The sequence below is a fragment of the Phocoena sinus genome, chromosome X, assembly GCF_008692025.1.
Source record: "Phocoena sinus isolate mPhoSin1 chromosome X, mPhoSin1.pri, whole genome shotgun sequence".
NCBI classification, from domain to species: Eukaryota; Metazoa; Chordata; class Mammalia; order Artiodactyla; family Phocoenidae; genus Phocoena; species Phocoena sinus.
Window position 1 is genome coordinate 747,392 of NC_045784.1, and position 25,144 is coordinate 772,535.

Below are 25,144 nucleotides of genomic sequence, written 5' to 3' on the forward strand. Positions count from 1 at the left end.
AATAGAGACACAGACGTAGAGAACAGATGTATGCATACCAAGGGGGAGAGGTGGATGCGATGAACTGGGAGATTGGGATGGACATCTGTACACTACTATGTATAAAATAGATAACTAATGAGAACCTACTGTATAGTGCAGGGAACTCTACGTGATCCGTGGTGACCTAAATGGGAAGGAAATCCAAAAAAGAGGGGATATATGTATACGTACAGCTGATGCACTTTGCTGTACAGTACAAACTAACACAACAGTGTAAAGCAACTATACTCTAATAAAAATTAATTTAAAAAAAAGATGAACACCAGGGGGTCCCGAGAAACATCACGGTGTCGCTTGTCCAGACCTTTAGTTATTCACCTTCTCTTGTGTGTGTCATGCTTGACCAGACATAGCGGCCTGTACGAGGGTAAACAGGTAGTGTGTCGGGGTCCCTGAGAGCACCCTCGGGTTCTACGATTCACTAGAAGGACCTACGGAAATCAGCAAGACCGTTATATACACAGCTCTGGTTTCATACGGCAAAGGGATACAGACTGAAATCATCAAAGGCAAAAGATGCAGGGAGCAGGGTCCAGGAGGGACTAGGCTTCTCAGTGTCGGCTCCCTGTGGGCTTGTCTGGACAGGGCTTACTTCTCCCAGCAGTGACGCCTGATGACAGGCATGGGGTATTGGTCAATGGGAAAGTTCAGCCAGCCTTGGCGTCCAGGCTTTTTATTGGGGTCAGTCACATAGCACGGAGCGTCCACGGCTCGGGTGGGACGCCTTCGTGGAGCTGTGTGTCCTGCAGAGCGGGTGGCCTGCCCAGGTTACAGGTGCTGACCTGAGTTACTCAGCCCCTCCCGAGGTCTGGATACGGCGCGACCCACAGTCCCATCATAACTTACACTGGAGCACAGACCACTGGGTGTGACCCAAGACTCTCGGCGAACAAGGCAGGATGTGCCAGGGCTTCACAGGTGACCTGCCAGGAGCTGATCAAAGGTCAGACCTTTCTTTGCAGTGGGCCGGGTGTGGACCACCCAGGGCTGCTGAGGTAACCCTTTACTACCCAAGTATGTTCATTCTGGAGCCACTCAAATCCTGTAAGAATCAGGAAGAGGAGTCCTGCCCGGAAGGAAGCTCAGATTTTCAGATCTCTCCCTTGAGGCCGAGCCCTACATCCAACTCCCTGATGGACGCCTCCCCCTCGGGACTCATCAGGGAAGCCACTTAAACATGGCAGGACTGAGCCTTCCCCCAGCTCCATCCTCTCTGCCAGTACCTCCTCTTGCCCTAACTCTGATTAATACCAGCATTCCTGCATTTCTGAAGCCCCGGAGCCCCAGTGAGCTTGGGAGACATCATCTCTCCCTCACACCCAGGATGTAGTCCCCATGAAACCCCACACCCACTCTTGTCCACCACCTCATGTGACGGACCCTCCTTGGGGACATCCGGTGCTGCGTTTGTGTCCCCAGCCCCCATGACCCTTCTGTTCAGCCTTGCCCCGTCATGAGCTGGAAGGCCACTTCCTACCCCCTCTGGCTGGTTTTAAATCCCTGGGATACTCAAGAAGGTTCCGATGAATTGAATTGAACAGAACTGGGTTGATTGTGGATGTGAGCAAGGAGGTGTTCTCCACCGAAGACGTGAAGACCCACCATGGTGTCCACTCTGAGAAGACCTGGTGATCTATCTGGCCCAACTCTTAGGAGGATGACCTTCTCCACGTCCATGATGAAAATGGGCAGTGACACGAGAGGCCCACCTGGTAGCTGGTCTGGGCAGCCTCACGAGCCACCTGCTTGGACTTTAAGGAGGGTGACCTTCTCTGTATCTATGGTGAAGGGGGGCAACTCCACCACGAAGGTTTCCCAATTCCTTGTAATGAGAAACACCACAGATGGGGGAGGAAATCAAGGAGGAAAAAAAAAAAAGGAAGATATTGAGCTGAAATGTTCTTGTCGCGCAATCTGGGCACTTGCTTTCGGACGAGGAAGAGACTTAGTTGTCAGATCGGCCAGATGTGGGAGCGTCAGGCAGCAGCATGGAGGAACACAGGTTGGCAGGGGCGAGCGTGGTACGGTGGGCTAGTCCGGTCCCCTTGATCCTGGGGTCCTCCAAAGTGTCAAGTCACCAGGGGACCTTTTCCTGCCTCTGTTGCTGCTCCGGGCAGCTGGCACTCCAGGTGGGCGAGAACTTGAGGGTGGGCAATAAAAACTGCTGGTGAAGGGCACCCAGGTGAAGATGGTTATTGGTGATGGGTGCGTCTCGTAGCACGTGAAGCTGCATTTTAAGGTCTGAATGAGTCCCAGGGACCCAGCCAGCTTGCAGTGGGAGTGTGTGGAGTTCTCTGTACAAGCCTGTGCTTGGGACGTGGCTTGGATTTAGTCCAAAGGCTCGGGTGGGACGCCTTCGTGGAGCTGTGTGTCCTGCAGAGCGGGTGGCCTGCCCAGGTTGCAGGTGCTGTTGAAGAGGGTGGCGTTGCATTCTGTGTCTGTGGGTGGCCCGATCACAGTGATACGTGGCACCCCCGGAACCACAGCGAGATCAAAATGCCAGCTTGTGCCAGGGTCCCCCACGGACCCATGCCCCTGCAAGGTGTTTCCTGTGTGCCTTGAATTTGAGAGATGTTGTTCTGAGACAAGGTCTCAGCACCTTCTTTCCAGCTGACATCTGTGTAAAGCTGAAATCTTTCAAAGAGGAAAGAAAACCCAGCCTGGTGAAAACCAGAAGAAGAGGGAAAGTGGGTACAAAAGGCAAAATATGGCACGATTCCATTTATAGGAAACAACCAGACGGGCAAATCCACAGAGACAGAAAGTGGGTTCATGGTGTCTGGGGGCTGGGGGCGTGGGCTGGGGAGTGACAGCTCATGCAGACAGGGTCTCCTTCTGGAGGGATGAGAAGGTTCTGGAACCAGATAGAGGTGGTGGGATACACAACATGATGAATGTCCTAAGTGCTGCTGAGCTGTACGTTTTAAAGGGCGAATTTTATACCATGAGAATTTTGCCGCGACTTTAAAAACAATCAAGGCAACAAATAAAGTAAAAGAATGAGATTTCACTGGGCTTTGGTCTTCCGGCCACTTCTGTGAAGGTACCGGGAGCTGCCTCGTAGGACGGGGGTGAGAATTGAACCAGGCTCTGTCTGCACACGATACATCATAGCACTGATTATCTCATGCTCTGCGTTAACTGTCCTCTGGAGGTTTCTCACCACCCTCGACCAAGACCCAGGGGCTGCGATGAACTGCTGATTTAAAGCAGCAACCTTTGGGCGGATTTCTGTGTCCCTTTGTGGTGTGTGAGAACTTGGCTGTTTTTTTCTAAGTCAAGTTTACAGAAGTTTCTGGTTTTGCCCCATCACAGTGAGCAAGAAGCCAAGGCAGTTTCGTTTCAGAGGAAGCTGAATGGGGAACTGCGCTGTAGGGTGTCGATCAGTCTAAGATAGTGTGTATCCTTGGGTACCCGCTGCGTGTCCACCCCCCTTCCCGAGGCGGGTACGATGCGAGGCACTAAAGAGGAGAAAAGTGCGCCCAGGAAGCTGATGGGACAGAGAGCCAGGTGATGAGCGCAGGTGCTGTAACCGCTGAGGACTAAGGTGCTCCGGTCTGTGGCCCTTCCGCGGCCCATCCCCCGCCCTGTTAAGTGAGGCTCAGCTCAAACCGCAAGGGCAGTGCACAAATTGCGGATGTGAAAATCAAGGCAAGAGTCGCTGCGGGCGTGCACTGACCCAGGAAGGTCCTCTCCCAGAGCCTCTGCGGTGCAGCCGGAGGGTGCCCCGGCCCCAGCACAGAGGACCGGGGACAAGACCCAGAGGAAAGCTGGGTGGTCCGGGGTCCCATTCGCAGGTGGAGGAAGCTGGGTGCTTTCCCATCGTGGGAGAAGGGCAGGAGATGTCAGGCGGGTGGGGAAGTTGGAACAGGTGGGCTCTGTGGTTTTTATTTCCTCTCTGATAGCAAGTGAGGTCCCAGGGGGCGGGGGGGAGTTGGGGGCAGGAATCTGAGGCTGGGTGCTTGTCTCCAGGTGTGTGGTGGCCCAGGTATGCACACCTGAAAAAGGGAGTGGGTGGGGTCCTCCATTGTTGGGACCCAGCCAGGAGGAGATGGCGAAGGTTCAGGGAATCTATTTCCTTTCTCCCTCCTCCCTTCCTTCCCTCCTCCCTCCCTTCCTTCCTTTCTTCCTTCCTTCCTTCCTTCCTTCCCGGCTCCAATAGATGAGCCAGTCCAGCCTTCGACAGGGGAGGTGGGAAAGGAGGCGCGTTCATGGAAACAGCGAATTAAACGCAGGAGGTGGTGGCGGCTTCTTAGCAGAGGCAGCTGGGGTGTGAGGAGAGGGTGTCCGGTGCCTGTGGAGGGCCAGCAGGCTCGGGACACTCCTGAACACGTCTCCGGTGGGGGGGGGGGGCGTCCAGGTGATAACGGGCCAGGGGGACTGGGCGTGTGAAGGCAGCTGGGGTGAAGGGGAGGGTCTTTGCTGGTGGAGATGGCTCACGGAAGTCGGGAGGTCCCCCTTGTACAATAGATGCCAAAGTCACCCAGGGTGACACAGGCCACGGAGGAGCTGGGCCAGCGGTCTGCTGATGGCGGGTCCTGGAGGTCCGAGAGCCTTGGTGGAAGATGGAGGAGCCCCCTTGGTGGGGCTGGAGCCCAGGAGGGAGATACGAGAATGTGGAGAAGGAGGTCCAAGGGGTCGGTGTGCTGGGCGTAGTGGGAGGGACCTCCAAAAAGCAGAGGCAGGACAGGATTGGATAGAGAAGGAATGAATTAGGGAAATGCCAGGAGGAGGGAAGGAAGGCTGGGAGGGAGGGAGGGGGGGAGGAAGGAAAGAAAACTTGTGGTCATTTCTTAGGGCAGCCCCCAGTCAACTAAAACACCAAGAGACAGAGGCTGCATTTAGACCAACAGACTCCATAAATCCAAGGAAATTACAGAAAATATGATCCCGCACCATAAAATGCTGAAAGAGAGGGCCCTCAAGGAAAAGGTGAAGCATTAAAAGGACGGGATTCTGGGAGCGCAGAGAGGTGAGGTGCGCCCTGGCAGAACTTAGCGCCAGAGAAGGAAAGGCCACATTCCAAGTCACAGCAACACCAAAAAATGAATCACCACAACCAAAGATACTATTGGGGAAATGGTGAGCAGAGTCGCAGATGCCACCCCAAACCCAGCCGGAAGACCAGGGGTTTTCCGTGGAGTGTGGCTTTACCGGAATAGAGCATGGTGCTTTTGCAGTACTATTTATTGGTAATGCTAACTGACTTTGTGTAAGGCAGTTGTAGGTTTACAGAAACATCAGGTATAGGGGATTCCTACGTACCCACTTCCCCTACAGAGAGTTCCCGTGACGGACACCATTCGTCAGTGTGGCACAGGTCTTACAATTGATGGAGCAAGTCGGACGCATGACTCTTGACTCAAGTTCATAATTTGCATCCGGGGTCAGTCTTGGTGCTGCACATTTTATGGGTGTGGACAAATGCATGATGACCTGTATCCATCACTCTATACAGTGTCATACAGAGTAGCTTCATTGCCCTAGAAATCCCCTGTGCTCCACTTCTTCATCCCTCTTCCTCTCTTAACCCCTGGCGACCACTGATGCTTTTACTGTCGGCACAGTTTTGCTTTGTGCAGACTGTCACAGAGCTGGAATCACGCGCTACAAGCCCTTTTCCGATTCGTTCTTTTACTCAGTCACATGCACTGAAGGTTCCTCCGTGTCGCTCTGTGTACTGACTGCTTCTGTTTTGTTCCTAATGACGCTTTTTAATTGTTGCAAAACTCAAGCTTTACAAAATATTTTAAGATCTCAAAAAATGTGTTAATGTCATAAAGGAAACCTGAACACGCATTTCTTGTTCCACTCTCCCCAAATCCAGTCTGATTAGTAAGAGAGAGTCAGAGCAATGAGACACAAAGCAAAGGGGCTGTAATTTTCCCCAAAGCATCTTTTTTGTAGAAAAATTAAATAAATTTATTTATTTATTTTTGGCTGCATTGGGGCTTCGTTGCTGCGCACGGGCTTTCTCTAATTGTCGCGAGCGGGGGCTACTCTTCGTTGCGGTGAGATTTCTCATTGCGGGGACTTCTCTTGTTGCGGAGCACGGGCTCTAGGCGCGCGGGCTTCAGTAGTTGTGGCTCGCGGGCTCTAGAGCGCAGGCTCAGTAGTTGTGGCTCACAGGCTCAGTAGTTGTGGCTTGTGGGCTCTAGAGCGCAGACTCAGTAGTTGTGGCTCACAGGCTCAGTAGTTGTGGCTCGTGGGCTCTAGAGCGCAGACTCAGTAGTTGTGGCTCACAGGCTCAGTAGTTGTGGCTCGTGGGCTCTAGAGCGCAGACTCAGTAGTTGTGGCGCACGGGCTTAGTTGCTCTGCGGCATGTGGGATCTCTCGGACCAGGGATGGAACCCACTTCCCCTGCATTGATGGGCAGATTCTTAACCACTGCGCCACCAGGGAAGCCCCCCAAAGCATCTTATAATCACCGTGATGTGGCAGCCATGGATTCATGGGTCACCTGAGCCACGAATTCCAAGTCCTGGTCCCCGTATGGTCGACAGAAAACGTCCCCCCAAACACCCATGTCCTAATCCCTAGAAACTTTGATATGTTACCTTACATGACAGACAGGACTAAGTGAAAAGCATTGAGATGGCGGATTATTCTGGATTATCTGGTTGAGCTCAGTGTCATCACAAGTGTCCTTATAAGAGAGAGGCAGTGCTGTGATGATGAAGAGGCTGGAGTAATGCACTTTGAAGATGGAGGGGGACCATGCACCCAGGAAGGAGGTGGCTTCCGGAAGCTGGAAAAGCCAAGGAAACGCGTTCCCCTGTGGAGTTTTCGCAGGGAAGCAGCTCTCTGCCAATTCCTTGATTTTACCCCAAAGGGACCGTGTCAGACTTCTGATCTGCAGCACTGCAAGAGATGAAGTGCGGAGTTTTTAAAACGCCAAGTCTGGGGCTTCCCTGGCGGCGCAGTGGTTAAGAATCCGCCCGCCAATGCAGGGGACGCGGGTTCGAGCCCTGGTCCGGGAAGCTCCCACATGCCGCGGAGCAACTAAACGGGCTGTGCGCCACAACTCCTGAAGCCCACGCACCTAGAGCCCGAGCTCCGCCACAAGAGAAGCCACCGCAGTGAGAAGCCCGTGCACCACAACGAAGAGTAGCCCCCGCTCACTGCAACTAGAGAAAAGCCCTCGTGCAGCAACAAAGACCCAATGCAACCAAAAATAATAAATAAATAAAAATAAATTTATTAAAAAATAAAATGCCAAGTTTGTGGGAATTTGTTACAGGAGCACAAGGAAAGTAATACAGTTTTCTTGGGGGGCAGGAAAAGCTCCCCGGTTTCCACGCTCTGTGGGGAACTGTACATCCACGTCAGGCTCAGCCCCTACAAACTCATGACATCTGTCTGATTTTGTGTCTGTCTTTCTGCTCATTTATCAACTTCCCTCATCGGGTGTGAATAACGAAGGGATCAAAGTGTGAAGCAAGCTTGTCAGAGAGAGAGTCTCCTAGCGTAAAGATAATATGAGTAAGTCACAGAATGTCCTTATGTATCAATGTTACTGACAAAATTGTTCATATTCGTATAAACATGGATTATTTCTATATAATTCACATTACATTTACAATTTTATATGAAGATATCCATTACAAACGAAGAGATAGATTTTATAATTAATACATACGGGAATTATATAATAATGTATATAAATGGCTTATATTTTCTTTACATAGTCCATCCCTGCTATTCTGTTCCCAACTTCAGCAGCTGCTCCAGGGGCTATACCTGCTTTTAGCACAGTCTGCTCTGGAGAAATAATCCACTCAATTTGTAAAATGTGTATCCAGCGCCCTGATACCCATATGCTGGGGATGCATTTCTGGGGATAGAGAAACAGCTATGGCTGGGGGCTTACAGTCTCTTAGGGCAGAGAGAAAGACACTGCCCAGAGGGATTCCCATCCACAGTCTCTGATAACCACGTTGGAGACTCAGGGTTTGGGTTTCCCCAAATGCACTGCATGGAGGGACCCTCATCCTCAGGCTCTGGAGAAAGGATGCTGAAGGGTCAGGTGGAGGGTCTCCCAAGGGTCTCCCACTGGATGAAGGAGCCCCATCCTTGGGCACGGTACATGGCCTTTCATTGCCTTTGACTTGGGAGTTATCCCCCAACCCCCCAACCCCTGCCACCATGTTACAGACCAGGCAGGTGGGCAACTTGCCCAAAGTGATTCAGACGGTAACAGGGAAGACTGGACCTGGTGCTCAGGCTTGAGGACAGGCTCTTGGTTCTGGGGCCATCTCTGAGGCTTACTGAAGCCTGAGGACCCTCTGTAGCCAACAGTGACCCAGGCTGGCCAGGTCACCATACTGACCATCACCCTGGAGAGAGTCCTGTGTTTTTTGCCTGGACACCCCCCCAGGGAAACACCACTGGTCTCCATGTCCAGACCCCCATGAAAGCTGATTTTCTCTTCCCCCAGCACTTTCACATCCCTCGGTCAACCCCCTGTGTGCCCTCGTGATGGCCGTTCTACTCTCCATGCTGCTGGTACCCTCACTCTTCCTGAACCAGGACCAATGGGATAAACGTATGAATGTGTTTCCCCTCTCCCCATTGCTCCCATTCCCATGACCCTGGGTTCTGGGGGAAACATCCCAATGCCTGCATCTAATTTCATTTTATCCTCATATGCAACGGTCAACCGGCATCACACCTCCCGGCTCCCCCCTGCTGGTGATGTGAATTCCCCCCACCCATTCTGCAGACACAGGTGATGGTGGCCGACTCCCTTTACTATGGCAGGATCTGGATAAATAGCCTTTGCTGTTTCCTGTCTTCGTTTATTTCCACAGTGGACATCTCCCCTTGTAGAAAGGGCAGGAAGGAGAGGTGGGAAAGGGGTAGGGGGTGATGAGGATGTGTGAGAGGGGTAGGGGCACAGTGATTCCCAGCCCTGATCTCTGCTCACAAGATGTGAGATACATTGGTTAAGGGAGAATGGAGACGGGAGAAGAAGAGTAGTTTCTGACTCCTGAGGCTGTATGTTTCAGATCTTCCAACCGTGGAACAGAACTCCAGTCTAAACGTGAAGTTTGACCCAAAGACGACAAAATTAACTTGGGACTGCCAGGAAAACGCTACCTACGGGGAATGCGTGTTGATTCACAAGGAGAAGGGACAGATTAAAAAAAAGGTAAGATGGATTGGATGTGCTCGATCACTGTTCTTTGTAGAGCTCTCGTCAAGCAGGACAAATAAAAAACATACACGTGACACTGGGACACATCACAGACTCATGGCTCGAAGTGCACCAGGAAACTGCTGCTGTGTCCAAGATGTGTCCAGAGGGCTGATTCCCTGAGAGGACCCCATTCCTCTCTCAGGCATCCCTATTCCAATTAGCCTGGGGGCTCCTGGCTGCCTGCAATGGCAGCCTTTTGCTTAGTTGGTCCACCTGCAAGACTTAATCCTGAGAGAGAAATAACATTAGCTCTGCCTGTTCAATGGAAATAAAGTAAACAGACTGACTTGGATACAATGTAAACGTGACATCTGTGAGAGAACGGTGGATATGAGATAGGACAAGAAAAGTCAATCCCGTAGAAGAGGGTGTGACGTTCCCATACAGTTTAAAGGGATGAGGGCTCTCATATTAAAAGGTGAGCTCTGGGACTTCCCCTGGTGGCACAGCGGTTAAGAGTCCGCCTGCCAATGCAGGGGACATGGGTTCGATCCCTGGTCCAGGAAGATCCCACATGCCACAGAGCAACTAAGCCCGTGCGCCACAGCTACTGAGCCTGCATGCCACAACTGCTGAAGCCCTCGCTCCTAGGGCCTGTGCTCCACAACAAGAGAAGCCACTGCCATGAGAAGCCCACACACCGCAATGAAGAGTAGCCTCCGCTCGCTGCAACTACAGAAAGCTTGCACACGGCAACGAAGACCCAACGCGGCCAAACATAAATAAATAAAAGAAAATAAAAAGAAAAGGCGAGCTCTATTCTGACCTTCTGAAGGCTGCTAGTTGGCGTCTTGCCAAAGAAGGTACCTGGGGGAGATGTCACAGAGGGAGGTGGATGTCATCACAGGGTCAGGGTAGGAGCAAACAACCAGGATGTAATGAAAGAAGACTGGTTCTTAATTCACTGACTGGTGACATCTTTTCAGGTCAAAGACAAGGAATGTCAGTGCACCTTTCAGGACTGTTCTCTCCATGGGGGAGTCACGCTCACTGTCGAAGTAAATATCAACCAAAGACGAATTTCAGAAACACTGGTCTACCTGAACCCAGGTAGGGAAAACATGGTGGTGATTCTTCTCCTTCCCACATGAGCATCAGGGTACATTCCCCCACTTTTTTCTGCTATATGGAGATAGAATTGACACATAGGAATTGCATATGTTTAAGAGGTACATTTGGTGGGTTTTTTTTTTTTTTATCTTTTTGGCCATGCTGCGCAGCTTGTGGGATCTTAGTTCCCAAACCAGGGATTGAACCTGGGCCCTCAGGAGTGAGAGCACAGAGTCCTAACCACTGGACCCCCAGACAATTCCCACATTTGGTGTTTTGATGTACGTATACTTTGTGAAATGATGATCACAATTGAGCTATTAACGTATCCATCCTGTCAAGTAGTTATTTTGTTTGTTTGTTTGTTTTGTGGTGAAAACCCTGGAGATCTACCCTCTTAGTGAATTTCAACTGAACAATCCAGTATTTTAACTATAGTCACTATGTCGTGCGTTAGATCCCTGGAACTTACTCATCTTATAGCTGGATATTTCTACCTTTTGACGAACATCTCCCCATTTCCGCCACCCTCCCTAGCCCCTGGAACCCCCATTCTATTCTGTGTTTCTATGAGTTTTCGTTAGATTCCACGTATAAGTGAATCATATAGTATTTGTCTCTCTCTGTCGGATTTATTTCACTTAGCGTAATACTCCCCAGGTCCATATCCATGTTGTTGCAAACGGCAGAATTTCCTCCCTTTCGTGGCTGACTAATATTCCTCGTGTGTGTGTGTGTGTGTGTGTGTGCGTGCGTGTGTGTGCGCTGTGTGTGTGCGTGTGTGCGTGTGTGTGTGTGTGCGTGTGCATGCGTGCGTGTGCGCGTGCGTGTGCGTGTGCGTGTGCGCGTGTGCGCGTGTGTGTGTGTGTGTGTGTCACATCTTCTTTATTCATTCATGTGTCCACACAGACACTTAGTTTATTTCCATATCTTGGCTTCTGTGAATAATTCTGCAGTGAACATGGGGGTTCAGGTATCTCTTCGAGATCCAGATTTTATTTCCATGGAATATACACTGATAAAAAGGATCACTGGAGGGCTTCCCTGGTGGCGCAGTGGTTGACAGTCCGCCTGCCGATGCCGGGGACACGGGTTCGTGCCCCGGTCCGGGAAGATCCCACATGCCGCGGAGCGCCTGGGCTCCTGAGCCACGGCCGCTGAGCCCGCGCGTCCGGAGCCTGTGCTCCGCAACGGGAGAGGCCACAACAGTGAGAGGCCCGCGTACCGGAAAAAAAAAAAAAAGGATCGCTGGATCATATGATAGGTCCATTTTTAATTTTGGGGGGAATCGCCACACTGTTTCCCATAGTGGCTGCACCAATTTACATCCCCACCAACAGGGCACGAGGGTTCCCTTTTCTCCACATCCTTGCCAACACTTGTTATTTCTTGTCTTTTTGATGAGAGCCGTTCTGACAGGTGCGAGGTGATACCTCATTGTGGTTTTAATTTGCATTTCCCTGACAATTAGTGATGTTGAGCATCTTTTTAGGTACCTGTTGGACATTTGGATGTCTTCTTTGGAAAAACGTCTATTCAGATCCTTTGACTGTTTTTAATCAGATTATTTGTTTTTAAAAAATTTGTTTTTTGCTCTTGGGTTGCTTGAACTCTTTATATATTTTGGATATTAACCCCTTATCAGATACATCTGGTTTGCAAATATTTTCTCCCATTGCACAGGTTGGCTTTCCGCTGTGTTGATTGTTTCCTTTGCTGTGCAGAAGTGTTTAGTTTGATCCAATCCTAGTTTTCTACTTTTGTTTTTGTTGCCTGTGCTTTTGGTGTTAAATCCAAAAAATCATTGCCGGGACCAATGTCAAGATGTTCTTTCCCTATGCTTTCTTCTAGGAGTTTTACAGTTTCAGGTCTTATATTTAAGTCTTTAATCCATTTTGACTTGATTTCTGTATGTGGTGTGGGATAAGGACCCAATTTCATTCTTCTGCATGTGGATATGCAGTTGTCCCATCATCATTTAGTAAAGACACTAATCCTTTCTCCCTGGTGTGTTCTTGGCAGGTTTATCAAATATCAGTACACCATAAGTGTGGGGATTTATTTCTGGGCTCTCTAATCTGTTTCAGTTATCTCTATGTCTACTTTTATGCCATCATAGTACAGTTTTAATTACTGTAGCTTTGTAATATATCTTGGGATGAGGCAACATGAAGCTTCCAGCTTTGTTCTTCTTGCTCAAGATGGTTTTCACTACTTGGAGTCTTGTGGTTCCATACGAATTTTAGAACTGTTTTTTCTTTTTCTTTAAAAAATGTCATTGGGGTTTTGATAGGGGTCACATTGATCTATAGATCACTTTGGGTAGTATGGACATTTTAACACTATTAATTCTTTCAGTCCATTAACACAGGGTGTCTTTCCATTTATCTGTGTCTTTTTTCATTTCCCTCATCAATGTCTTGCAACATTGAACTTACAAGCCTTTCACCTCCTTGGTTAAGTGTATTCCTAGGTACTTTACTCTTTTTGTTGCTATTGTAAATGAGATTTTTTTTTCTTAATTTCTGTTTCAGCTATGTCATTGTTACTGTGTGGAACTGCCAATGATTTGTGTATGTTGATTTTGTGTCCTGCAACTTTACTAAATGTATTAGTTTCAATATTTTTTTTTTGTTTAGTCTTAGGGTTTTCTACGTATATGATCATATCATCTGCAAACAGAGATCATCTTACTTCTTTCTTTCTGATTTGAATAACTTTATTTCTTTTTCTTGCCTAATTGCTCTGGCTAGGACTTCAGGTACTATGTTAAATAGGAGTGGTGAGAGTGGGCATCCTTGTCTTGTACAGGACCTTAGAGGAAACGCTTTCAGTTTTTCTCCATTGAGTATGACATTAGCTGTGGGATTTTCACATTTGGCCTTCATTGTGCTGAAGTAAATCCTTTTTATACCTATTTTGTTGAGAGTTTTTATCCTGAATGGATGTTGAATTTTGTCAAACACTTTTTCTGCATCTATTGAGATGATTATGTGGTTTATCTCTTTCACTCTGTTAACGTGGTGCATCACGTTGATTGATTTGCATATGGTGAATCGTTCTTACATCCAAGGGATAAATTTGACTTTTAACATGCTGTTGGATGTGGTTTGCTAACATTTTGTTGGGGATTTTTACATCTGTGCTTATTAGGGATATTGGCCTGTAATTTTCTTTTCTTGTGTCTTTGTCTGGCTTTGGTATCACAGTGATGAGTGATGCTGACCTCAGAAGATGAGTTTAGAAGTGTTCCCTCTTCTTCTCTTTTTGGGGAGAGTTTGAGAAGAATTGGTATTGATTCTTCTTTGAACCATGAAGCCATCTGGTCCATCCCCCTTTAAACTCCATGTACAAATTATTTTGTTTCTGTCTCTTCCCAGGTGGGGAGGGCACAGCTGCCCAAAACTTCTCCTGTCTTATCTACAATGCGGATTTCATGAACTGCACCTGGGCCAAGGGCCAAGCAGCGCCCAATGACGTTCAATATTTTTTGTATATAAGAGACTCCAAGTAAGTGTTGACCTCATGTAGACAGCCCTGAGAAATACAGTGAAGAAAGAAATATGCCTGGATTGTTCTCTGAACACTTTGGAATCTTACAGGAAAAAAATAGAAAGAGAATGCCCTCATTACCTAAAAGACTCGGGAACACACGTGGGATGTCACCTCCAAGACCTCTCGGGATTAACTTCGTACAGTTACTTCCTGGTTAACGGTACCAGCCAAGAAGCAGGAATCCAGTTCTTCGATTCGGTTTTGCTGTTAAAAGAAATAGGTGAGAGCAACCACCTGTGATTTAACCACTGCCTAGTAGGTCCGACAGAATTTGCGTTGAAATCTGTGTAAGTTTCCTGGAGATGCTGTAACAAACGACCACAAACTGGGAGGCTTAAAACAATGGAAATGTATTCTCTTGCAGTTCTGGAGGCCAGAAATCCAAAATCAAGGCATTGGCAGGGTTGGTTCCTTCTGGACTGTCTGAAAGAACTTCTGCTCCCATGCCTCTTTCCTAGCTTCTGGTGATGGCCAGGAGTCCTTGGCTTATGGATGCATCATTTCAATCTCTGTCCACATGTCCATCTTCTTGGTATATCATAAATCTCCCTTCCTTCCTTTTATACAGACACGAGTCATTGGAGTTAGAGCTCATCTTATCCAGAATGACCTCATCTCAAGATCCTTAATTACTCAGTCAAACATGTCCACAAATTAGAGAGACAGCCACCCGAGAAGAGCAGGCATGGTAGCTCCACACCCTTTGCCCATGCCTTGCCTTATGCATCTCTTCTGTCTGGCTGCTCCTGAGTTATGTCCTTTTATTGTAAAATAGTGATCTAGTAAGTAAAATGTTTCCTGAGTTCTGTGAGCTTCTCTTGCAAATTAATCAAACCCACGGAGGAGGTCAGGGGAATCTTTGATCTATAGCAGGTCAGTTGGAAGCACAGGTGATGACCTGGACTTGGGATTGACATTTGAAGTGGGAGGACTAAGCCCTTCACCTGTGGAATCTGATGCTACCTTCAGGTAGATAGTGTCAGAATTGAGTTGAATTGTAAGACACCCAGCTGGTGTCAGAGACTTGCTTGGTGGTGTTGGGGGTCGGAGGGAAGCCCCACACATTAGAACTGGGTGCATAATCCTAAGTCCAGATCACAACGATAGGCCAGAGGAGTTACATCCCTTACTTTTTTCTGAGCTGGAAAATCCAATGTAAGTATCCTAGGGATAGAGCATCTCACCTCTAAAGTTAAAGACGATCAGATCTACTCAGTGTGGAAGTGGAGTCCATGAGATTCACAGTCACAAGAGAAGCTTCACACAGCCAAGCTGTCCAAACAGACCTTCAAAGGTTCCAACAACAGAATTGAGTCTCAGCTTTTAGAATGGAACAGATGCCCATCAAAATGCAGTCAGATACAGAACTCCCATCCTGTTGATTGCTGGCATGCACCGTCATGGCGTCACTGTTTGGATATCTGTTCAACGATGAAGGACACTGAAGTTCCTTGACCTTTACAAACATGCATCAACTCCCCCATTTGGAAGCCATGACTTTGCTAGCTCCATGTGGACCCGGTTCCTCCAAGCCCCCGTCTTTCTGTCCTTCCCTCCCTTTGGGTAACCTGCTACAAGGACAAGTGTACACCCAGTTGAACCTACCCAGATGCCACCTCCTCTTTCTCTCCTTCGAATGTGACAGTCCAAGCCCCTCCACCCATCCTGGACCATTGTGAATTCACTTCTTCTTCTTCTTCTTCTTCTTCTTTTTGCCAGCTCTTTCTCTTCTTTCTAGTGCTCTGCTCCAGGCTGGTCTCTTGAAGATACTCCCGTATGCTAAACAATGTCTTCTCTTGAACGCCAGCCCCTCTTTCTACCTGCAGGCTCTCTGATCCCATAGGATAGTCCAGGCCTCTTAAGGCTAAAGTCATTTCAAACCAGCCTCTCTCCTGCCCTCCAAACCCATCACCACCTACCTCCCCAGGTCTTCTTTTTTCTAAATTTTATTTATTTTTGGCTGCGTTGGGTCTTGGTTGCTGCGTGCAGGCTTTCTCTAGTTGCGAGGGCTACTCTTTGTTATGGCGCACGGGCTTCTTATTGTGGTGGCTTCTCTTGTTGTGGAGCACGGGTTCTAGGCGTGCGGGCTTCAGTAGTTGTGGTGCATGGGCTTCAGCAGTTGTGGCTCACAGGCTCTAGAGCAGAGGCTCAGTAATTGTGGCTCACTGGCTTAGTTGCTGTGCGGCATGTGGGATCTTCCCAGACCAGGGCTCGAACCCATGTCCCCTGCATCAGCAGGTGGATTCTTAACCACTGCACCACCAGGGAAGTCTCCCCAGGTCTTGTTGAGCCCAAACTTCCTCCCTTCTGCACATGGCGGCCTGATGATTGTTATCTTCCCCAAGAGACAACACTCAGACCCACCCCTGCCTCCCGGTGACCTTGGTGAGCTACCATCAATGTTGCGAAGGCAGAAGTGGGTCTCCTCTCTGTGGTCCAGGGGAAGCATTCTGGATTAGAGGTGTCTGCTGGGTTCTCATTACAGAGCAATACAACCCACCCAACAATATCACCGTGCACTGCAATGAATCACACTGCTTCATCCGGTGGGAAAAGCCCAGGACCCGAAAAACACTGTCCATCAGGGAGTTCCAGTACCAGCTGGACATCCAGAGACAGGTGAGTGGACACTGCTCCAAGCAGGGCACCACACCTCAAGAAGCTTGGCAGCCACCCCCATGACCCACCGTGAGAACCTGGGGCACATGAGGTGGGCTCAGAATGGGTGAACATCTGGGAAAATTCAAGGTCTGCTCCAAGCCCACCTGGACCCAGTGTAGACAAGGAGGAACCCTCTCCCTATGTCCACCTGGACCCAGTGCAGACAAGGAGGAACCTCTGCTCCAAGCCCACCTGAGTTCTTATTAGGATCCATATCCAGCTGAGGTTCTAGAAGGAGCCATGAACAGGGGCACCCTCCCTCCTGTGGGCATGTTCCATCCTTCTATTTGGGGGCCACTGCAGGTTGGGGGGACAGTAGGAGCTCAACACTTTGTTGGACCCTGACTGTTTCGGGTTTTCCTGACTGCGCTCAGAGGGGGAGATTGGATGAGACCCATGAAAAACCTTCAAAATGGAGAGAAATAAACATTCTATTTTGGTTTGGGTTTTTTTTTTTTTTTCTAGAGTGATACCGGAAGCAGTAGAAATCAACTGGTGAGTTACAACTCTGACCCAAAATATCACCCTTGTAGCTTAAGCGTACGATGTTGGGCAACGGACACATGCCAACTGCAAACTTCGTCCAGCGGTGGCCAGGATGGGGACGGGGTAAAAACCAGAGGATGGAGGTTTCCTAGAGTACCGTCCAGTCAGTGATATAGGGGCACCCCCCCAGTAGGCCCCTGGATGGGCTCTCCCTCTTCTATCCGTGTTGGTCAAGGAGATGATGTCTTCTTCCAAAATTCCTCTCGAGGTTGATCATCAAAGTAATTTTTGTTGATCTTTTCTAAGTTTCACCGCCACTCTGACCTCAGTATCCTCCTCTGTCCGATGAGGAAGTCGAACTTGGTCCTCTTAACATCCTTTACGGGGACATTATCCATCCATAGGTTGGTTCATGCCCACTGTAGCTCTTGAATCATTTCTGCATCTGTACTTACGATCCTAGCAACCCCAGGAGTGGTTACTCGGAAAATGGCAGAATCACTCATTGTCATTATTCCCTTAAGCTTTCCTCCCAAGTTCTCAGGACGTAAAATACCACATTCATGCCCAGATTGGGAGAGTGTGGCTTTGAATCTTTCACTGCAGTTGGGCAATTGAAACGACACCCGCATTCTGTTTCTCAACACAGGCAACAACTCTGTCTAACTTTCTGTTTTCTCCAAAGATTGTGGTGGCTGGTGACACGGGGAATAAATACAGCTTTCCGAGACCGGGGCTCAGAGCCAAACATACTGTGAAGATCAGGACGGCAGATGCCCGGAAAGCCCACTGGGGTGCCTGGAGTCAGCCAGCTGAGTTTGGTACGTGTCCCAAGATCATCACCAGACAGATCCTGGCATCCTGAATTCATCTCTGAGCCATTCTGGGAGGGGTTCCTGTCCACCGGCCCCTGCAACACTGTTCCCCTGGCAACAGCAAGGGCTCGTGAGAGGGACCCTTTAAGAATAACTAAGAGCCTTCCTAAGCCTCCGCCCCACCAGGAAATGACCCATCCCTCGTGGTCACGCCAAACAGCCGTCACGGTCCACCTCTGATCAGGATACAGCTCACATCCAAACTGGCTCTGTTTCTTTCTAATCGGGGGAGGGCTAACCTGACAGATTTTGGTCTTGTTTTGTTTTTTTTGCGGTATACGGGCCTCTCACCGTTGTGGCCCCTCCCCTTGCGGAGCACAGGCTCCGGACGCGCAGGCTCAGTGGCCATGGCTCGCGGGCCCAGCCGCTCCGCGGCATGTGGGATCTTCCCGGACCGGGGCACGAACCCGTGTCCCCTGTGTCGGCAGGCGGACTCGCAACCACTGCACTACCAGGGAAGCCCTAGCCTGACAGATTTTACTGCCTTCCTCCTTCTAACTTTGATCAGCTGGCAAGAATACAATGGTTTGGCCCTAAAGCCAATCTAATACTTAAGAGTCTACCTTCCCTTCCATCCAGTCTCAAACACCTTCAGTGTTTTAGCAAGCATAGTATGCATACGTTTTTTTTGTTGTTGTTGTTTTCTGATCCAAGATCAATGCCTTTGATGCCTGCCGCTGTAGGATTTATGAAATGAAATAAGGATTCAGCAAAATTTCATAAGCTGGAAGCGACAGCTGAGCAGAGTAAGGAATTGATTTGCCGTCTTGCATGTGTCAGTGGGTTCTTAGCCGTGACACCAAAAGCAGGAATGATGAAAGCAACAAATTGGTAAAGCGGACTTCATCAAAAATGAAAACTCTTGTGCATCAAAGGACACGCTCAAGACAGTGAAAAGACAACCCATGAAAGGGGAGAAAATATTTCAAATCATTTGATAAGGGCCAAGCCTCCAAAGTATATAAAGTATTCTGAGACGCCAAGAACAAAAACACTGACAACCCACTTTACAAATGGGTTTAAAATATGCCCCCCACCACCAAAAAAATAAGAATAGACTTTCCCCGGGAACAGAGTTCTAAACTGACTTGGCTGACATCCGTGTGGCTTTTTCTGGTTTCATTTCCCCTCCGGAATACGCACTTTTGACAATTAACATATTCGCTTAAAATAAACAACAACAGCTTTGTGTAATAGGTCACATTTTATCTGTTCCTATTGAAAAATCTCACAATGGCGGCCCCTCCATCAGGTTATGAGGATCCTGGTAGAATTGGGATTTCTCATTGGATTTTTAAATATTCACAGACGAAATGTGCCTCATTAGAAAAGTAATGTACTGTAAAGAGCACTTATCCTAAATGACATGCGAAATGAAAGCTTAAGAATAGATGGGATGCAATTTTGTTTAAAACCGTATGCCTGGAAATGTGTATTCATCCTTTTTTGGTCCGTTTTTTTTTTTTGCGGTACGCGGGCCTCTCACTGCTGTGGCCTCTCCCGTTGCGGAGCACAGGCTCCGGACGCGCAGGCTCAGCGGCCATGGCTCACGGGCCCAGCCGCTCCGGGGCATGTGGGATCCTCCCAGACCGGGGCACGAACCCGCGTCCCCTTCATCGGCAGGCGGACTCTCAACCACTGCGCCACCAGGGAAGCCCTTTTGGTCCGTTTTTAAATTGCATTCTTGGTCTTTGGGTTGCTGTGTCTTAAAATCGCTTTATGTGTTTTGGACATGATCCCGGGGTCGTGTTGTCCCACGAATATCTCTTTGTGAAAGTTGCAGGACTGGGTCCTTTCCTTAGATGGCCGTCCTGCTCTGGGCATGTTTCCTCCTCCGTGAGCTAGTGAGGACATAAGCTGGCTGAGTGGTGATCGCTCATGCCCCGGCCCCCGGCGTACTTGGCGTGTTCCCCTCTCTCTCCCCAGGCTCTGCGGAACCAGAATCCAGCCTGGTGCACGTCTACCTGCTGGTGGTCCTGGGGACCTTCGTCTGTGGCCTGACCATCAGCTGCCTTTTCAAAAGGTAACCTCAGGTCGTCCTAGGTGGGCATCCCCGTGGTCAGCAGAGGGGGCCGGTGTTTATTCCAAAGACAGCCCCAGTCGGCTGGCAAAAAAGAGAGGGCAGCCTGCAAACGTCCCAGGCAGTCCTAGCAGCCAATTGGCGTGTGGGTTTTCTGGAGGGAAACTTGTCTGGAAAAAGGGAAGGAAGTTGGAGAGATGGAAAAACACACAGGAGAGAAACAGCTCTGATGCTGCATCTGTCAGTGGCAGGAGAGCTGGCAACCAACAAGGGTCTTTCCTGCCCCCAGACTCCTGCCGGGCAACCCTCACAGTCCTGCTGTGCTCAGAGCTCTGCCTTCCTTCAGCCCCTTGGAGCTTCTGGAGTTCTCAGAATGTCTCTCCTCCTCTGACTTTCATTTCCCCCAGCACAAGTCATTCAGCCCCGGCTCCCAGACCACCGCAGTCAGCCTGTCCACGGGCACCTCCGCAGTCATCTTTCCTGTGTGTGACCCAGGCATCACACAGGGTCTGTGGCCACCGGGCAAATGCTTTGCAACGAAGCATGAACAACACAGACTAAAGTTGCACGCGCAGGGCATGACGCACTCTGCAAAGCATGGAGAGATTTTGCACCTGGAGACCCTCCTGCAGGATGTGGGGACGCTGTGGGCGTCCACCTGCGGCCCCTGTCCTGATGCCCCTGTCCTGGTTGGGCGTCCTGTGCTAAATGTCCCCCAGGACCAGGCGAGACACTGGTCTGCCCTGTGAAAGCAACTGCGAGGCACCCCTGTTCCCAGGGACACTGGACCTGGGAGCAAAGAGGCGTTTGGGCAGCCCGGCCACTGGCTGTGGTGACAGGGACAGATCTCGTGCCTTACACAGAAGACTTATCTTAAAGAAAAGCTGTGTGAGTTTCCTGTAGCTGCTGGAACCAGTGACCACAAGCCAGAGGCTTAAAGCCACAGGCATCCATCCTCCCCCATCCTGGAGAGCAGACCTCTGAGCTCAAGGTGTCTCAGGGTCACGCTCACTCCAGAGGCTCCAGGGGAGGCTCCTTCCCGCCTCTTCCAGCTTCTGGGGGCTCCAGGCGTCCCTGGGCTCGTGGCCGCCTCCCTCTCGTCTCTGGTTCTGTCTTCCTGGGGTTTCTCCTCTGTGTCTGTGTCTCTCCTCCTCTGTGTCTTGGATGTAGGGCCGTCATTGGATGTAGGGCCACCCTCATCCAGGGGGACCTCATCTCAAACCCTTCACTACATCACATCTGCAAAGACCCCGTTTCCACATAAACTCCCAGGTTTCAGGGGTCAGGAGTTGAATATATCTTTGGAGGCTACCTTTCAACTCAGTACAACCTCTCCTGATGATGTCACAGGATTGGAGGTACCATTCGTGTGGTGAGAAAGAAATGCCCCCGTGAACATGCAGCAGGACTGGGGTGCTGCGGGGCCATGGAATATGCTGGTTAAGAGACAGCACTGAAAAGGCATGACATCCAATCTGGAACCGTGGGCTTCAAGGTTGGATAAGCCTCCTGGTCTTTAAACACCAGAGACCCCAGACTCCTCCAAGCTGCCGGAGACTGGACATGTCCCCCACTCCCATCCCTGTGTCCAAGGGAGTGAGTGAAGGTTCTAGAAGGACCCTCACAGAGTCTATCATTTTCTCCATGGTCTAAGCCTGGAGTTGGTCCTTCTGTGATTCTTAAAGGAAATTGTTCTGAAGAAATGAGCCTGCATGACGTGTTTGCACGTGACATGACAACATGTCCCCTTTGGGTGCAAGAAGGAATTGGGCATCTAGGTCTTTTCTTCACACATTTCTTGTCTCACCAGGTTCCTAGGGATGCACAGGTTATTCCCGCCAATTCCACAGATCAAAGATAAACTGAATGATAGCCATCAAACCGACCACCAGGTACATATGGGGTGGGGGGCAAACCAGGATGGAGAAGAGGGGACAGTGACCCCAGAATCTCAACTGTGTCCACCCAAAGGGGTCCACAGGGTGTGGCTGCCATCCCGTGTCCTGCTCCCTGGCCTTCTTCAGGGGTCAGGGACTGGGGTTTTACCTGCGAGCTGTGTCTGGGGAAATTGCGTGTGGGGAGAAGGAGAGAAGGAAGACGGGGAGGGAGAAAGAGAGAGGTAGAGACAGAGTGAAAGGGGTCTGACCATATCTCCGGGAGCGGACAGCTCCCAGAGAGGATGAAAAAGGACAAGGGACAAGTGAGACCCCCATACGTGACACCCCCCTTGGGTGCACCCATCACATCTGCCTCTCCGCGGGGTGGGGGCTACGTCTACCTACTCCGCTGTCTGGCATCATATCCCCCAGCTGTCAGCTTGCTCACCTCCATGCTTGAGCTGGGCATCTCTCCTCTCAGGAGCACTGACCCACACCCTCTCCGCGTCCCTGGGACCTCCAGGGGCCCGCCCACCCCAGGGGGCCAGCATGAGCCACGTCCCGCTACCCCTGAGCTCCGGGTGGCCCTAGCGTGTGTGGTACCCTAGGCTCAGATGTCCCTCCCACAAGCTCATCTGCCAGCTACAAGATCTGACGCAGAGAGCCGTCTCGGATTTCTAGATAAACCCCCCATGGCCACTGCTCGCGGGCCTCCTGACACCCCCATCCTTCTCCCCAGCAGATCCTCTGGGAGAAATTTGCACATGACGTGGGAAAAGGTGACAAGGAAGAGGTCTTAGCCGTGGAAGAAGTCGCAGAAGCCCCAGCGAATGCGTGAATTCCAGTTGTCCTCATCCCCAGCGCTTTCTGGAAGTTGCTGGGGTTTTTTTTTACAATTCTTTTAATGTTTTTTCAATGTTTTGCTTAATTATTGTGAATGTAGCTTTTTTAAATTGTTTTGAGCATTTTTCTAGCTTTCTGTTCTGTTCTGGTTTGTTTTGTCTTGTTTTTTTACTCTAAAAAATAATGTGATGTTTTGCAAAGATGCTTTGTAGTGGGAGGGACGTTTCGAGGCCCGTGGATCCTGACCACGTAACGCGCCTTCCAGCTGCTCCAGGGAAACACCACCCCTTCCTCACAGGGAGGGGTCGGAGCTGCTGCTGGCCGCTGGGGCTGGGATGAGGGTCTGTGCCGCCGCCCGCTTCCACTGGCAGAAGATTCACATCCTCCTTTTTTCTCTACTGGCTGCAGTTTAGAAAGGAATGACTTTCCAGTGGCTGCTCTAACAGGACCACAATTACTGAGCCGACACAGCGGGCGCCTACCCGTTAGAGCTTGTAAGCCCTCCTGCCTGCTCCTTATAGGGATACTTGTGGATTATGTCACACCCACCTGGTAATCCAGGACCATGTCTCCATCTCGAGATCGACTTCTGGGACTTAATGACATCTGTAAAGTCCCTTCTGTCAGAAGGCAACATTTTTATAGGGTCCAGGTATTAGGATGTGGACCTCTCTGGGGACATTTGTCTGTCCACCCCACGGAGCCCAAGGAGGGAAGCTTGGTTGAGCGGCAGTGATGGGCGAGCTCAGAGCTGCCCTCACTCCTCCAAATTCGCACCTGACCCACTGGGCTCTGTGCCCCCTCCCCATACCTGCCCTGTGCATCCCTCCCGTCTGACTTGGATCCTAAGTCAAGACCAGCTGAGTTACATGCTTTATCATAAGCCAGCAAAGTCTTTGTTTTCAATTCCCGTCTCTACCTGAGTCCCGTGAGCAGTTTTAGAAAATTATCAACCCTGAGGAGGCGGGTCATGGGAAGCCCTGATTTATAGCCAGTCGGTCCGAAGTCCGGGCTGCCCGGGACTCCCACCTGGGGGTCTGAAGGGAGTGAGGTCTGGAGTCTTGGGGAGCCGGTTGTAGGTGTTGGAAAATGGCCCAGCAGACCTCACACACCCGCATGAAAGGCAGAGCAGCTGAGCGTTTTACTGTACGATGTCACATCTCAAGAGAAATGAGTTATTTATGTCTGTGAGTCTGTTTCTGCTTTGTATATAAATTCATTTATTTTTTAGATTCCAAAGTGATGATTACCAAAGGAGAAAGGAAGTGGGGGAGGGGATAAATTAGGAGTTTGGGATTAAGAGATACAAACTACTCTACATAAAATCGATAAGCAACAATGATTTACTTTGTAACACAGGGAACAATATTCAATATCTTGTAATAACTTGGAGTGGAAAATAATCTGAAAAAATATATATATATATATAAAACTGAATCACTTTGTCGTACACCTGAAACCAACACAACATTGTAAATCAACTAGACTCCCACATAAAATAAAAATTTAAAAAGACACTAAGGTCATTCTAATGGAAAAAAACGAGTTCTTGGACTGATGCCCCAGGCACTCAGGACCTAATGCCCCTGTATCCTCTGTGGCCCCGGCGGTGACCGGCTGCAGCGTCCCAGCCCATCCTCTCCCCCGACGCTCAGGCTGCAGGTGCCTGCTCGTCTCTGCCACCCGGGAGGCCCGGCCTGGACCCTCCCGGTGACTGTGTGGTTTGCACAATGGTACCCCTGTGCTCACACGAGGGGTCAGCGGCTGCAGAGGCAGACTTTCAGGAACTTGCAGGCCACAGCATCGCCCACCAGGATGTGTGAGGCCGGCACAGCTGGGGTGGTGGGATGGGTCCCAGTGACACCAGCCGTGTCCCCGGCATCCTCTCCCCGTGGGAGGGCAGAGGGTGAGCATATGCTTCCTGGGGACCCCTCTCGGGGCAGCTGTATAGCTGCCTAAGTTGCATCCTTAAATAGAGAGTTAAGGCACTGGGTCAGCAGAGACTGGCCGGGCACAGATCCACGCACCGGGCGGTGTCCTAGGATCGCAGGGTGCCGAGGGGCACTGGAAGGGGGAGACAGAAGAAAAGTCCCGCCCCGATGGAGCTCTCCTCCTGCTGAGGCAGCCAACCATTGGACAGCAGGGAAGGACGTGGACGGCGTGTGAGTGACATGTTCCGGGGGCACAGGACTCGGAAACACCTCGTAGTTGACGGTGAGCTCTCAGCCCCGTGCTGGGGGGAAAGGGTTCTCCCAGGAAAAACTAAAGCTGAGCAAGTGCTGGCTCTCGTGGAGGCCGGAGAGGGGATTCCGGGCGGGGCGAGGGGTCTCCACACTGCCAGGGACCAGGGAGCAGGGGCAGCGATGGCTGGGTGGGGGGAAATGGGGACCTTTGGAGGAGAATCTGGGTCTGGATGTACAGGCGGGAGGGCCGGGGTTGGGGGGAAGCAGCAAATGACGCAGACCGGGGGGCTAAACACCACAGGCATCCATCCTCCCCCAGCCCTGGGGACCAGACGTCTGAGGTCAAGGTGTCC

The 25,144-nt window shown here is 50.3% G+C and overlaps 1 protein-coding gene across 6 annotated transcripts; it reads left to right on the forward strand.

Moving 5' to 3' along the window:
• The first annotated feature begins 1,961 nt into the window (after window positions 1–1,961).
• CSF2RA (colony stimulating factor 2 receptor subunit alpha) lies at window positions 1,962–24,084 on the forward strand. 6 transcript variants are annotated; one of them, XM_032618797.1, is made up of 12 exons: window positions 1,962–2,044; window positions 8,480–8,587; window positions 9,051–9,193; window positions 10,168–10,291; window positions 13,672–13,801; window positions 13,894–14,066; window positions 16,332–16,465; window positions 16,973–17,002; window positions 17,679–17,814; window positions 19,795–19,891; window positions 21,699–21,780; window positions 22,505–24,084. In XM_032618797.1, the coding sequence occupies exons 1-12, from the start codon at window positions 2,008–2,010 to the stop codon at window positions 22,601–22,603; spliced, it is 1,293 nt and encodes a 430-aa protein (XP_032474688.1). In that variant the 5' UTR covers window positions 1,962–2,007; the 3' UTR covers window positions 22,604–24,084. The 6 variants fall into 6 exon arrangements, with proteins under 6 accessions (XP_032474688.1, XP_032474689.1, XP_032474693.1 ...); XM_032618798.1 differs by having other exon boundaries at window positions 22,508–24,084; XM_032618800.1 differs by lacking the exon at window positions 1,962–2,044 and adding an exon at window positions 2,051–2,171.
• The last annotated feature ends 1,060 nt before the right edge of the window (window positions 24,085–25,144 follow it).

Coding starts and splice junctions, on each gene's coding strand:
- CSF2RA (XM_032618797.1), top strand. CDS start 2,008: ATGTGGGAGCGTCAGGCAGCAGCATGGAGGAACACAG. Junction 2,045..8,479: donor AGCAGCATGGAGGAACACAG/GTTGGCAGGGGC, acceptor CTCTTCCCCCAG/CACTTTCACATCCCTCGGTC. Junction 14,067..16,331: donor TTTGCTGTTAAAAGAAATAG/GTGAGAGCAACC, acceptor TTCTCATTACAG/AGCAATACAACCCACCCAAC.